Below are 16,317 nucleotides of genomic sequence, written 5' to 3'. Positions count from 1 at the left end.
TAATAGATAATAAATTATCTATAAATTAAATTAATAAATTATATAAAATAGATTTTCTGTTCCTGTGTTTGTTCATGTTTTTACACCAAAACCAACAAATGTTTCTCTCATGTGTGAATGAAAACCTTGTGATGCTCATGGTGGTAAAACTTTGTCATTAAGAGTTACATTTTCTTTTTCAGCAGCAGCTTTTCAAGAAAAAGTTAAAGTGAATTTTCTGTGTGAACCAGATAAAATGTTGCAGTTAACCATGAAAACCTCAGCTGACACTTGGAAATCAAAGCTGATGTTCAACATCCCTCCACACACACTGAGCTTCATTTAACTTAAAGACTTTTCAGTAGTTAACAACACATGAATGTTCAGTTTCAGGAAAGTTTGACAGAAATTTCACAGTCCAGTTCTTTATGAAGTGACCTTGTAAATGGTGGAAAAAGAGCAGCTTCTATCACAGTTTTACCTCCATCTAGAAATCTGATGTCTTCTTTCTTTTCTTAAAAACAGTCATGAGTTTTTATTTTATATGTTTGGTCCTTTACAGCAGCTGCTGGTCAGGATCAACTTCAGAGACCAACTGAGAATCAACAACCAGACAATCGAGGAAGAATCGGCCTCTTTGCTGCACTGGGACTGATAGCAGCAGCAGCAGCAGCAGCTCTGATGATCAAACTCATCTCAGTCATTTGTTTTAATAAATCTACTGAGAAGAAGAAAACTTCAGATCCGCTGTTTATCAGAAACCTGAAGGTCCATGATGCTGATTTTCATCCTGACAGACCTCTGACCTTTTCTCTTTTCTATCTTCACCCACTGAGACAAGCAACCAGGATGAGAGACAGAAAGATGACCCACATCTGATTAGAGACTGAGGAACTTGTGGCCTCTTCTCCACTGATGTATAAATGTAAAAATATTTGTAAAAGGTGGAAAAAGAAGAACCATCATCCCTGAGACTGCTGCAGGGTTTTAACTCAAGATGGAAACAAACTTGTCTTGTTGCCTCATGTGGTTTCAGCAGAGCAGATATGGATTTTACTGTAATAACCACCACTGTAATAACACATGGATCAGGTAGATGGCAGCAATGCAGCTTTAACAGAGTCCCATGTTGACTCAGATAGACTGCACACTCATCTGCTTCTAAAGCTTACATGTTGTGGGCATCATGATTATTATCCAGACTGGTGATGCCTTCTTTAAGCTGACGGAGTGACTGGTGTTCAGCTCTGATTCAGTCCAGATGAGTTAGTCTGAAGGAAACTGGAACTTCAGTCTGACTGTTTTACCTTCAACCAGGAACCAGAGAAAACTGCTGCCATTTCACATCTCTGATAAACTATTTTACCACTTTCAACGTTTCTCTCATTAAACTTTTATATGATCTATTCTACAAATGGATGTTTCTGACTGACTGGAGATACATCCCTGTTCTTACAGCCTCTACTGGTTTTCTACCTCAACTATGAGAGCAGAAATCTGAATTTAAGGGACTAAATTCATTTTATATCAACCCAGTGACATAAGTGACTGGTCACAATAGTGACCATAAAAAATATTTTTGTTTACAGAGCTCTAAAAATGTTTCTGAGTGATTTTTCAACTCTGTTTCAGTCAATAATGAAATAATATAGTGTTTAGATTAAATGTGTGCAGTGTCACATGTTTAGAGTAAACTGTCACATGATCAGACCTCTTTACTTCCTGGTTGCACATTGAGGGGAAGATGGCTGCCTCAAACCTCACAAAGAAGAGGTTAGTAAAGTATGTTGAAATTAACATAGGACAAAGATTTTTGGTACACATGATCTTTAAAGTGTCTAGTAACAATATATGTTATTGCATTCACTCAAATTTGTTAGATGTGTCTGCAGAATGAGTAAACATGTTAGTGGTCACAATAGTGACCGGTGGGATACTACATTGAATTTAGGTGCACAATTATTTATATATATATAGAAAATTCTTGCCGTGCCTAACTTTTAACTTTTTTCTTTCTGTTAGATATACTTTGAGTGAGGTTCTTGATATGTTAGACTTAAGTGATGGCCCAGACAAGGCATGCAACATAGCAGTTATCCCTCAAAATGAGAAAGATGCCATCCTAAGTGATTGTGATAGTGATGAGTCAGACATGGACTATGAGGGGGAGATAGGCCATTTGCCATACCGGATTCTGAATGCACGTGCTGAACTTATGGGCACAGATGATGACCTCCCCCAATCCACTAGCCCTCCCCAACCACCTGGCACAGTTTCTACTGAAGAGTCTAAGGCCTCTGCAAGTCATACCAGGCAGCCACAAAAGCCAAGAGAAAAGCTACTAATGATCAAACATGAAGTTCGAGACAGGAAAATCAATGTTGATGAATTTACCCTACCCACCACTAATTCTCCACCACCCTCAGCTGAAGATGAGCCAGGGTCTTCTAGCCACCAGAGAGGCCAGTCTGGGGAACCTCCAAGCTCCTCTAGCCATCAGAAGGGTCAATCAGAGGGGCCATTGGTGCATCTTGAAGTAGTCAAGAATAAAGATAGAGTGTTCAAAAGATCAAAGAGGCCAGCCACTGCTAGCATTCCTGAACACAAAGCATACAGTCCAAATGCTGCTGAATGTATCAAACAAAGTTCTCCTGATCCAATGGGTGTTTTCCTACTAATGTATCCACCCACACTAAGAGAGATCACAGTTGAAATGTCCAACCTCTACTCAACCCAGACCAAAGACAAGCAACTAGATATGAGTATGGATGAGCTCCTTACATTCTATGGGATCCTTCTGGCATCTGGGTACAGCACTGTTCCAAGAAGACATGTGCACTGGTCGCTTGACAGGGATGTACATAATGAAAGCATTTCAAGTGCAATGCCGAGAAATCGGTTCAATGAAATAATGGCCTCACTACATTTTGTTAACAACACAAAGATCACTGAGGATCCATTTTTCAAGGTTAGACCCATCTTCACTGAGCTCAACAAGTCATACAAAGTCCTGCCATATCCAGAATGGCTGTCAGTGGATGAAAGCATGATACGATATTATGGTCGACATGGATGCAAGCAGTTCATAAAAGGCGAACCAATTCGTTTTGGTTATAAGATCTGGAGCCTTGCCTCATCCAGTGGGTACATGCATCATATGGAGCCATATGCAGGACGCCATACGCTCCTACCAGAGACTGGGTTAGGCCAAGGGCCAAGTGTTGTTCTTGGTCTTGCAGAGCAAGGTGAGGTGCCACAAGGCTGTAAATTCTACCATGACAACCTCTTTACTTCCCTTGCACTCCTGGATGAGATAACTAAGAGAGGATATGGCAGCTGTGGCACAATGAGAGAAAACCGTCTCCTTGATGTTCCCTTCAAACCTAAGAGCGAATTCATGAAGTTACCCAGAGGAACCTCTGAAGTTCTAACACAAGGAGAAAAGCTGCTGGTCCGCTGGAAGGACAACAACATTGTCACTATAGCAACAAATATGGAGGAGAAGTATACTGACACAGTTGTCAAGCGATGGAACAAAGAGCGTCGTTCCTTTGACCAAGTCAGACAACCGCAAAGTATCAAGCAATATAATGAGCACATGGGAGGTGTAGACCTACATGACCAACAGGCCTCAAGATACAGTATCACAATCAGGTCCATGAAGTGGTGGTGGCCCATCTTTTCATGGACTCTCAACAGCGCACTTGTAAATAGCTATTACTTTTACAAGTTTGTTATGGGAGGTACCATTGACCTGCTGACCTTCTCACGGATAGTAGCGCAATCTCTTATGCAAAGGTTTGGCACAAAGCCACTAAGCCATGGAAGGAGATCTCTACTGACTGCCTCTGTTCAAGATCTGGCAAGATATGATCAAGACTCTCACTGGCCAACCAATACAGGGAATCGGTTCCTGAGGTGTCATTTTTGTGATAAACGCACCACCTATGCCTGTGAGAAATGCAATGCATCACTGCACATTGAGTGCTTCAAGAAATATTACGGCAAGTAGAAAAAGCTTGAAAGGACTGTCAAGTAAAGAATACTCAGGTCATCGAATGGTGAAAAGGCGCAGTACAGCAGACTAGGTTCATTCAGTCATTGCTGTATGAAAGTGGGAAAGATAAAGGTTTATCGTTCATTGTTTTTGTTATGCATTTTTATGCAGGTCTCTACCGTTACCTTCATGTTCTATATTACTGCAGTTAGAGTATGACTGTTTATAGTTAAATATAGTTATACACAAATAAATCAAGCATTTTGTTCAAGAGCCGGTTCTTTATACATTTCTCTAATTTGCCATGGTATTTGTTAAAACTTGAATGTGTACTCTACAGAGGACATTGCACCTATACATGTTATGTTTAATGTGAATGGATTGCATGAGCCTAATTCACATTATAAAGTGAATGTTGCACTAAAACGTTATAACATTGCAATTTATATTGTACAAAAGTACAATTTCAAATTTTGCACAAATGTAATGGTGTTGCAAGTTATATTAAAATAAAGAACCAATGTTGACATATTGTTATCTTTATCTTTAAGCAAAAAGCACCTCTACTTGAGAGTACCACACATTGTCCCACCGGTCACAATTGTGACCTTGCATAAAACACACTTTTTCTTATAGTTTTCAATGTTATTATTTTTTAAAACATATTGATTAGTTGAAAGGGCTACCACCAACACCTGATTTAAATAGTTTTATGTCTGGGAAAAATTTGGTATTAAATGGGTTAAGATCCTACATGAAACAAAAAGCTGCAGAAAACTCCACTGATGGCAGCAGATTCTGTAGTTACATGGTGATCATCTAGAAAACATCTGCTGGGATTTAATTATGGAGACCAACAACAACAAAAAAGCATTTGTCCCTTTTATTTGAGTTTTGATGAGACTGTTCCAGTTTTTGTCTCTACTTTCTGTCTTTTATCAGTGACACAGATCCAGAGCAGGACTAAGATCCTGAACTGAGCTGATGAGTTACATGAGAAACTGATCCAGATGTGAAGCAGCTGCAGAAACACGGAGCTTCATAACAAACTGTAGATGTGACTTAAAGGCTGCTTCACTGTCATCCTGTAATTTATAATGATGACAAACAACAGGGCTGCAGGACGAGGACAAGTCAGGTTCAAAGATATGTTTAACAAGTATTGTTAACTGGAAACATATAATATTTAATCATTAATCAATTCATATTTGTACTAAAAAAAAAAAAAAAAAATGTTTATTTTTTCTTTTCCATCCAGAAACTGTGTCAGGGCAGCAGCTTCATGGTTCAGACAGTCAGAAGGAAATCAGACATTTTTTATTTCTTCTTCTTTGTCCTGTCTGATCCTGTCCTGAGCAGTATGACTGAAGCAGCTCGCTTTCAGCTGCAGGACGTGTTCAGACACTATTCAGGTGTGCAGGTTACTAAATAATGTGAAGTGTGGACCTAAACTCCTTCACAATGATGTGAGAGACTGATGATGATGATTTCATCATATGTAAAACCTCAGAGTTAAAAGATGGTGTTTGTTTAAGATATGAAAACCTGATCATTTCATTTATTGACCATCATGAACACAAACATGTTTCTGTGTTTCCAGATTTAACCACTAGGTGGCAGCAAACCACAATCCTCTCATCAGCATCATTGTGTAAGAAGACACCTCTGTATGGTGAAACTTTTCAGTGTGTTCATCATGTGGGTTCATATAATGATAACATGAAGCAGCAGGAGACATTAAAGCTCATACAAGAAGTTTTTATTCTACATGAAATGCTTCAAACCAGAAACTTTCTTTCTGTGAGACCACAGGATAAAAAGTCTGAATAAAAAACACTTTAGTTAAGGTTGTCATGGTGACCAGCAATGTTAGAAATGTGTTTATGAAAGTCTGAACCTCCATCTAAAGATATAAATCTGGGAAAGTGTGAAGCTTCATTGTGAGTTTTAATCACATCTTCTCTACCGCACCAGTTTTCCTTTGACACTGAGAAAATATGAGTTATAAAATATACAAGAACCCACCCCAACATCCATCCTTACCAAGCCTGCTTACCTTTTAGGTAATTATTCTCCAAACAAACCAACCAAACTGAACGCTGGAGGAAGGTTTGTCTGTTTTCTCTGTAATGACAAGAATTCATGGTTAACAATCAAGATCAGCTGATATACTTACAGACGTGGTTACAGGTGAGGAAAGTCCATCCATCCATCCATCCATCCATCCATCCATCCATCCATCCATCCATCCATCCATCCATCAATCCATCCATCCATCTATCCATCCAGGTGGAGTCTATTTCAGCAGTTAGCAGGTGAGAAGCAGGAAACACCCTGGACAGGTCGCCAGTCCATCACAGGACCAACACAGAGAGACAAACACACTCACACACACTCCTCCAGAGGATTTACAGGGACCAGTTAACCCTTACATGCACGTCTTTGGATGGTGGGAGGAAGCCGGAGTGAAGCCACGCATACACAGAGAGAATATGTAATCTGATCTATCATTGATTTTCAGCTTGTCTGATCTTTTCATTTAAGAATGACTCCATAAGAGGAAAATAAAGGAATAAATTCACAACATTTACTAAACAATACAACTGACAACAAACAGTGAACAGCAGGTAATAAATCCACATGTGTAATGGTGGGTTTATCGGTTGTAACAAACTATTAAATCTGAAAGAATAACTTAAAAATAAGTAAATAAATCATTAGAACAATTTAATGTTGAGGTGAACCTGATTTCTCTGCTGGTATTTCAACAGTTTGCTTTCTTTCAGTTGCTGAGCGCAGCGTTATCACAGGTAAAAAGCTGAAATATTTTAATTAAAAAGATGAATAACCTCTAGGAGATTTATATTTAAACCTGTAACTATTCTGCTTTGCAAAAGTTAAATAAAAACAGGGGTTGTAGAAATAAAAAACTAATTATTCTGCAGGTTCGTGACTAAGTTTTCACTTTATTTCTATTAAAAGGAGCAAAACTAGTGATTGACAGCAGATTAAATCCATGCAGAGTTAAATAGTTAAACCTTGATGCTGAACATGTTTGTCTTGTGTGATTTCATGTTTTTCCTTCAGTGTTATTAAAGCTCCTCTCTGCTGTTTCCTCTCAGCTACAATCTGATCCACAGTGTGGATTTCCTGAACCTGAGCTCACACAGAAGGAGGACCTGAGAGGTGGAGAGATAACATCATAAACACTGTGCTGCTTCTTAACAACAGTAACAAGATATGAAAAAAGAAAAATGGTGATTCTTATGTCTAACAGCTAATCAGGAGCAGTTTTATGCTCCGTCTCCTCACGTATTACATGTTGATAAACTGACTAGCTTTGATTCATTTTCACAGTAAATTATTTATTACATGTTCACAAATAAAGATAGAAAAATAAAGTTATTTTTATCTTTCATTTCTACATTAATCTACATATTATGTTCATAAGCTGTTATTTCTCTGGAGAATCATTAAAACTTTACTACTTTTTACTGAAAGGAATAAAGCAAAGGAAAGATGCTCCTTTCATTTATTTTTATTTCATTTTTGCAGTTAAATAAGGGTTAAATAAAATAGAACACAAAAACACATACAAACAAAAAAAATTTTAGACCAAAAAAACTTGAATAAAATCTGGTTCTGTGTTGAGTTTGAAGTGTGAATGTCACAAAGATCAGCTGCTGGACTTTATTCTGCTACGTGTAATATGATCATATGAAAGTCTTCTACATGGTGAAAGTAAAAAGCATGGTTCAACAAGAAGAAGACATCTGTAACACATCTGTAAAACACAATCCCCAACGCCTCTGCAGTCAGTTAAAACTTTACAATCCTCTACTTGCTTTGAACATTAAAACTTGTACATAAAGGAATTAATCCAGAAATTTAAAAAGTTCTTTACAACATTAATAAAAGTGCTTCATGGAGATATTAAATACAAACTCCTGTGGTTTCAGTTCCTTCTCGTGTCTCAGTGTTATTAAAGCTCCTCTCTGCTGTTTCCTCTCAGCTACAACCTGATCCACAGTGTGGATTTCCTGGACCAGAGTCTTCTCATGTCTGGTCCTGATGCTTCACTTGTGTTGTTGTGGAGTCAGAAAGCAGGATCAGTCTGACCTTTGACCTACATGATGACACAGCTGTGAAGCTGGAGCACATGAAGAGAGCTGATGGTCGAATCCCAAATGGAACACTTGAGCACTCCTGCACTCACGGGCGCGCTCCCGCGAGGGGCTCGAGGGTTCAGTGGTATTCCAATTGGAATTGTGTGAGTGATCAAGGGATGATGGCGGACATTTTTGAGCCCTTTCTGCCCCCTTTCCATAAGTCAGCATCGATGCCAACTTTCGCTAAGGAATTAACCATAAATCACTGCGATGTCACGTGAAACACGGAGTTTACCGAGAGAAGCCGACGTGTGAAACATGTTCTTCAGTATTGTGGCGCTGGGTCGTTATATTTTTCGCCGTTTAATTTCCCCACGGCGGCGTTTACAGGAGCTTCCTGACCTCTAGTATATATACTATATATATATTGTGTGTATATATATATATATATATATGTGTGTGTATATATATATATATATATATATATATATATATATGTATATATATATATATATATATATATATATATATATATATATATATGTGTGTGTATATATATATATATATATATATATATATATATATATATATATATATATATATATGTGTGTATGGCGTCTCTCTCCTTGCAGTGCAGGTCTCAAAGTGCTGTCCCAATCCTATTTAAAGCATTTCGAGCCCTTGTGGCCTGTCACCCTCGACTCCTCACGCAGGTGATGTCATTTAGTCATCAGGGGCTCAGGGCGAGTGCTCAAGTTTTCGGTTTGGGATTGGGGGGATGTTCACTGTGATGGACCATCAGACTCTTCATGGACAGTCTCTGACAGCTGAGAGTCTGTCTTCAATCACGTCGTGTTCTTCCATGTGACAGTCAAAGTAAATGTTCAGAAGAGTTTCTGAATCCCATCATCAGTCGGTGTTTCATGCTAACAAATAGTCTCAGACATCTGGAGCAGTTCTGAGGGTATTTTGTTCATCTGAGTCCAGAATGCAGCTGATTAGTGTTGGTGATTTGTTTCAGGGGTTCCTATGATCATTCACTGCCATGCATATATAAACCACATTTATAAATATAGATGGTAGGAGAAACAACAGGATTGTACCAGGTGATGTTTTATCCTTTGGTTTTTCTGCAGCTGCATGAAAACAAACAAAAACAAACTCTTAGATGTGTAAAGTGTTTACATGAAGATGAACATTTACACTAATGTAGAAGTTGTAGAAGTAAATAAAGAATTTATCCGTTTATTCATTCATACATTGACCAAGTTACAAACATTTCTAATGTCCATAGTTACCATAGTAACAGCTTACTTACCTTTTCCAGGTATCGGTCCAGACGTTGTGCTTTCTTTGTGAGGTCTTGGGGTCACATTCAGAACAAAATTAACTGTGGAATAAAATCTGGATCAGTGTGATGACACAACAGGAACACACACCTCTGCTGGTTTAAACTGATAAAACCTGTTAACTTACACTCAGCCTGAAGCTCCCATCGACTTAACTTCTTGTTATAATTATTCATTTCACACCGGTACCTTCCAGAGTCTTCAGCTGTGACTCTGGACAGATGAAGTGTGACTCGTCCTTCTCTGAGAGCGTCTCTGTCACACTGAACTCGTCCTGAAAACTGCTGATGCTGAAACTCTGGAAGCTCAACACCATCAATCAGTTTATAGAAAACTTTCTCAGGTTTTGAGAGAAGAAAACAGATGATGTTGGTGAGAGACATGTCTGTTTGGTTCTGGCTGTCCCATCTGATGGTGATGGTGTCGTCCTCCTCTGCCTGATAGAAAGTTGTTTTCTCTCTTAACTCTCCTGCAGTGGACAGATAGAGGTCATGTATTAACTCACATTAAGAGATGACGTTTCACTCTGTTTTCAAAGAGTTGTAGCTCTGATTGTTGTTTTGTTGCTATAAGCAGTAAAAGAGACTGAAGAGTAACTTCTGTATAAATCCATTCAGATTAAATATGAATTTATATGTTTTTTCTTTTTTATCTTTTCATCCTGGTGGAACTTTCACATCCTTAAACCTCATAAACCTGAAGAGTTATTTACAATCAAAGACGTATATTAACCTGCTGTGTTGTTTTTTATTGTTGCTTTTCTGAAACTGAGATATAAAAGGTTTGTGAACAGCTGTGATATATATATATACATATATATATATATATATATATATATATATATATATATATATATATATATATATATATATATATAACTCATTTAAACAAGACTGAGGTTTGAACAGAACCATGAGCAGATCTTTGACTGGTAGTTCTGGACTCTGGTTAACTGGTTCATGGCTAGTAGTTCTTAGAGAAGTGGGTATACTTGTTTGTCCTGCACTAAACCACATGTTAGGATGGAATATTTATAAAGACACTCACCACAGACAGAGGAGGTCAGGTGGAGAAGCAAAAAGATCAACTTCATTATTTTTGTCTGTAGGAAAAAGTACAATGTTAAAAAAGGGGATTTTGGAGGGAATAGAGAAACATTTTAGTATTTCTGAGACATACAAACTCAGAATAACTCAGATAAAAACAGCAATTTAGCTAAGACCAAGAGTTAAAAGCATCTAAATCTTATAAGGTTATTGTGGCAATAATAATAATAATAATAATAATAATAATAAATTTTTATCATTATTATTATTATTTACTATTATTATTATTATTATTATTATTATTATAACCTGCACTTTAAATTCTTAACTGATCAAATCATATTTCTATATTTATCTGTGAATTTAAGCAGGTTCCACTTTCTGGTTTATGCGCTCAATAAACTTTTTTATTGTTCCTTTTTGCATCAATTCTATTATATATCAGTATATTAATTCCCTTGTTTTACTCTGTTTAATTCAAAGCAGCGAGTTAACTTTACATTTTTAGTAGATTACCTGCAGTATTTCATGTAGTGACTTCGTGGTTTTTCTGCCAACTTGACAAGCTGATCGCGTGAGCTTGTGTCAAAACAACAAAAAGCATCATACAAACGCCTCTTTTACTTTTATTTCTTTCCCTTTGGACAATAATAATAAGAATCAATGTTTTTTAACAAATAGTTGAGTTTATAACTTTTTTTTGACAGAATATAACATGCATTATATTTGGATGCACATGATCTTAATCTATCATGTCATTAAACTTTATGCCTTCTTCTTTTAACGTTAACTTATGAAGACCTCAAAACAACAAAACCACAGTTAAAATTCATGTTTTAAGCTGCAACGCCTGTGATGACTATCATGGTTTATTGTGTGTTATAGTTTATTGTGAGAGGGCATTATTATCATTGTTTCTTATGGCTTGTGATGTGATAAAATGCTGTGAAAGTGTCAATATTTAAGTTATTATTGACAAAAAGGCTTTATACTTGGTAAGTATTTAACTTCACGAATCGTTTTTTAACTTTGAAAGCTTTGATTTGTGTTAAATGCTCACATTTTTATTTTTATTGTCCTAATTTACATAAATTTTATCTATATTGTATGAACAACACTGAATATGATGCAGTGAAAACATGTTTCCTGTTTTTCTGAAAATATCAGCTGGAATATATTTGTGTCACAAAAGGGCGCCAGTTTATAATTAAACTAAAGAGAAGCAAACCTGAGAAGCAGAAACACTTTGACATAAACTAATTTATTTATTTAGTCATGAGAAACTGTAATAATAATTACCAGCTGGATTTATTAAATTCTATGTAACTCAGAATGATGCCAAAGATTAATTCAGTCTGAACTTTAAACTATTTTCTAAGAGGAGACGATTTATTATTGTATCAAAGATGTAGATACGGTTAAATATGGACAAATAAATTAAATTACTTGTGTGTAAATAGTGAATCTGTTTATGCTCTAATGGGTTCAGTTAAGTTATACTTTCAGTCTGTTACTGGAGACAGATGTGTGAATGTAAATGTAAATACTATGGAAACTTAAAAAGTGACAAACAAACAAAAAGAAAAGAAAAAAAAAACAAATAAAACAGATAAAATATCACATGTAATAAACACTGATCATGAGGAGAACGGGGGAGCTAAAAATGAAAGTAAATTATGGAAACCACAAGTCGTCACACAGCCTGCAAAACATATCCTGTATGCAAAAGAAGAAGAAGAAAAAACTTTCTCATCTGCAGTTTGGTTCCATCTGTTTGATTTAAAGGTACAGACGTCAACTAATCTGGTTTTATAAAACAGCAAACTTTCCTCCGATTAGAGCAAAACATCAGGTAAATATATTTATATGGTCAGCATAGACTTTGTCCTACTGTTAGCTTACTATGTTATTAACTGTAATTTAATCCCACTACACTGTGAGAATGTTAAGCTTTAAAAACCACAACAGAGAAAACGTGCAGAGTTAAAAACACGTCAGGCTTTAATGAGACATAAAGATACTCACTGTCTTTTCTTTCAGGTCCAACACTGCTGTAGTTTAGACACCAGGAGAAGATGCTCCATAAATACTGCTGAAGAAACACACTTTCTGTCTCTCTGCCATCTTCACTGAAACCAGTTGCACAAATAAAGCGTTGCTCCACTTTGTTTACAACTTCAAGCATGTAGACGGGTCTGAGCTGAAACATAAAGACACGCCTACATCCTGAAACGCTCTTAATGTCAAGACAATGTTAACACACTCTATGCTTTAATGGAGACTTTGATGGAGGTTCTGATTTTTATTTAATTTTCAGTTTGTTTTTGTGTTTCATGAGTTTGTCTGATGAAACTATCTGACAGCAGGAACGTCCTCATGTTAATCAGCATCCAGTGTGTGTGTTTGTGGTGTTTAAGCAGCCAAATCTCATGTTCATCATGTTGCAAACAGACACAGAGGAGGAAGTGTTTTTCTAAACTAACTTTCATCTTCAGACTGTGTTAATCAGTAAATAGAAAATTTAGTCTCACACCATTAAACTAATCTTTAACCAGTTTCATTTTTAACCAAACTAGTTTTTCTTCTTGATGCTGTGAATCAACAGCTTATTCTCCATATCAGTATTTTAGCAGAATTACCACTAATGATACTTTGATGTGCTTGTTTCTACATATTTTATCATGTAACTCTGTATTTTTGTACTGAAATGTGAGTCAGTGAAGCCTGAGTCTGATCCTCCATCACAGTGAACATCAGGGGTCATCATGTTCCAGCTTCCCAGATGTGTCATCATGTAGGTCAAAGTTCAGACTGATATTAAAACGTGTTTCTTGCTTTCTGACTCCTCAATAAGACAAGTGAAGCATCAGGAACAGACATGAGAAGCCTCCAGTTCAGGAAATCCACACTGTGGACCAGATTGTAGCTGAAGCAGCAGAGAGAAGCTCTCTGGAGAGGATGTGTTTTACACAAGTTTTATTCACTTTGATTTAGTTTTCATCTAAACATATTGATTATATGATCAGTGGCAACATGATCAGGAGAAAATCTAAGAAGAGTTGATATTCCAGTCTCTGGTTTCTGTGAGCAGGTTTAAAGCTTTACTGCAGGAACTCTGCACATCTGCAGTGAAAGGAGCTTTTTAAAGCTGCCAATCATTTCAGTCCAACTTTAACATGAACTAGACTTTTTTCTTTCCATCTTTCACACAACGGTAGAAAAACACCAAGTGTGCATGTGGTGTGAATGAATGATTGATTCACTATAGACTGCTTTGGGTGCCTTGAAAAGAGCGAAATAAATATAATTCATTATTAAATAAATGTTGATTCATTTACCAACTAGAAGAAAAGTAAGTGAAGAAAAATGTCTGGATCCAGACGGGGATCTGGATAATCTGGTCATCTAACATATAACCACTTTTTTTTCTTTATTCCATTTAATGAAAACTAGCAGATGGACTGTGGAGGTGTTTTCTAATGTTTTGGACGTGGCTGCACTGAATGCAGGGTCCTCTACCGGAGCTGCATCGATGCCAGAAGGACCCGACGTGTGTTCATTATTTAGCTGTACGAGCAACACAACACACTCTAGAAAGGTTCCTGTTTGGTGGAATATTCCTGAGTTTTATTCATCTTTTAAACCTTTTCTTAAAATAACTAAGAGAAAAGAGCATAACTGTCCTTCATTAAGTAATTAATATATAATTACTGATAATCTCCTGATAATCATTTAAAAGAATATCAGTGTTGACCAGAGAAAAAGGAGCTTATATGAGCAGTAAAATCTTTGTGAAGCAGGAGAGTTGATTGTAGCAGATGATGAAAGCAGAGAAGCAGCTGATCACAGTTTACTGGGATGACTGGTGTTACTGGTTGATGTGCTGAAGGTCAGGATTGATTTATTGGTTAAAAGTTTTATTTGAAAAAAAAGGAATGGGATGATCATGTTGTTATATGATGATTTAAATAAGTTTATACATGGACGTTGCTTGTGTTTGTCCTCCAGCTCATTCCACAGTTTCCACATACAGACATAAAAACTCTTCTCTGGGTGTTGAGTGGTAGTAACGCTGACTAACTTCATACATGATCTGTGCTGTATGATGAAGAACCAGGTCCTGCAGTTTAAGTAACATTGATTGTAAAACAGAGAACTTGTGTGATGAAGAAACACAGCTTTGTGTTTGATAGGGACGACACTTTTCTGCAATACTGACAGTGAATAAAGAGAATTTTTATAATTGTTTCCCCAGATCTCTGTTCAGTAGGTGAAATATTGAAGAACTAACGAGTAACACAGAATATGAAGTGAACTGTAATTTAAAAACTGCTTTATTTTATTTATGGTTGCCGTTTTTCTTGCTGCTTGGTTTTGTTTGTGTCTGATGTCGGGCTTCCAGTGAAATATAAAACATTAAGTCTCCAAATGAATAATAATCTTTATATTTCTACTCACATGGATTCACATATTACCTGAAGTGGTTTAAAACAGAGTTGGAGCCACATTTAATAAAGAAAGTGTAGAAAAGCAGCTCCATTAGAAGCTTCATTCAGCTGGAGACCCGACACTTTAATAAACAGGCTGAAGCCTCCAGAGTCCAATAAAATACACACATTTACAAACACAAAGTAAAATAAAATAACCTGGAAAAATAAAAACTGATAAAACGTGAAAAATATCTAATTAGATTCCAGGTGTGTACAGATGCTTTAAGAAGATAAACCTGAGTTCCTCTAATGATGAATAAAAACTGGATCTTTACATCAACACATTTTCATCTGAATGAAATCACACTGATCATTTATTGATCAGCTGGTGACGCGTCCTGCAGCCCTGTTGTTTGTCATCATTATAAATTACAGGATGACAGTGAAGCAGCCTTTAAGTCACGTCTACAGTTTGTTATGAAGCTCCGTGTTTCTGCAGCTGCTTCACATCTGGATCAGTTTCTCATGTAACTCATCAGCTTAGTTCAGGATCTCAGTCCTGCTCTGGATCTGTGTCACTGATAAAAGACAGAAAATAGAGACAAAAACTGGAACAGTCTCATCAGAACTTAAATAAAAGGACAAATGCTTTTTGTTGTTGTTGGTCTCCACAAATAAATCCCAGCAGATGTTTGCTAGATGATCACCATGTAACTACAGAATCTGCTGCAATCAGTGGAGCTTTCTGCAGCTTTTTGTTCCATGTAGGACCTTAAAACCATCAGAAAGTTTATTTTACTAAAATAAATTTAGTCTCTTAAAATCAGATTTCAGCTCTCATTGTTTAGGTAGAAAACCAGTAGAGGCTGTAAGAACAGTTTCCTTCAGACTAACTCATCTGGACTGAATCAGAGCTGAACACCAGTCACTCCGTCAGCTTAAAGAAGGCATCACCAGTCTGGATAATAATCATGATGCCTACAACATGTGAGCTTTACAAGACGAACCCACACAAATGTCACGTCAGGTCTGAAAAGAAGATTCAACCAAAACTATAGAAACACAACACAGTTTATAGAGGAAAGTGAACTGGAGACATTGAAGGAGGCTGCTGCAGCCGCTCAGCATCAATATATGTTCATAATCCCTCAGAAACACAACAGGAGACCTGAATTATAAACACAAAGGAACAACTCAGAGCAGCTCAGTGTGATAAATATAGAAAATATTTTATTTTTAGCATCTGTACATTTTATAATATAAAGTGTTTTATGCATTGTAACGATGTCCATCAGTGTAACAGGTTTCAGACATAATAAGAGTCCAGATCATCGTGTCCTGTTGGGTCCAGAAACCTTTTTAAAGCAGCAGGAGGAAACAACAGAGTGAACAAGTCAACGTCCTCAT

At 36.8% G+C, this 16,317-nt stretch overlaps 3 protein-coding genes across 5 annotated transcripts in view; all 3 read right to left on the bottom strand.

Annotated features, from left to right (window-relative positions):
• LOC121639774 overlaps positions 1 to 12,659 on the bottom strand; it is a 41,813-nt gene extending 29,154 nt beyond the window's left edge. The window contains exon 1 of one of the 2 annotated variants that reach the window (XM_041985264.1): positions 12,506 to 12,659. The gene's annotated coding sequence lies outside the window, so the exon portion shown is untranslated. The remainder of the gene's footprint in view (positions 1 to 12,505) is intronic. The other variant, XM_041985263.1, reaches the window with a different exon arrangement.
• Positions 1 to 16,317, bottom strand: part of LOC121639814 — an 882,884-nt gene that overhangs the window by 164,674 nt on the left and 701,893 nt on the right. The window lies entirely within an intron of this gene.
• Positions 1 to 16,317, bottom strand: part of LOC121640350 — a 220,529-nt gene that overhangs the window by 196,589 nt on the left and 7,623 nt on the right. The window contains exons 5-6 of the mRNA XM_041986063.1: positions 9,562 to 9,903; positions 9,404 to 9,475 (exon numbers count right to left, since the gene is read on the bottom strand). Of these exons, the coding sequence (XP_041841997.1) occupies positions 9,404 to 9,475; positions 9,562 to 9,903 (414 nt within the window). The remainder of the gene's footprint in view (positions 1 to 9,403; positions 9,476 to 9,561; positions 9,904 to 16,317) is intronic.

The sequence above is a fragment of the Melanotaenia boesemani genome, chromosome 5 (genome assembly GCF_017639745.1).
Source record: "Melanotaenia boesemani isolate fMelBoe1 chromosome 5, fMelBoe1.pri, whole genome shotgun sequence".
Lineage (NCBI taxonomy): Eukaryota > Metazoa > Chordata > Actinopteri > Atheriniformes > Melanotaeniidae > Melanotaenia > Melanotaenia boesemani.
Note: the sequence above shows the minus strand (reverse complement) of the source record. Positions and strands in the feature narration are given on the sequence as shown.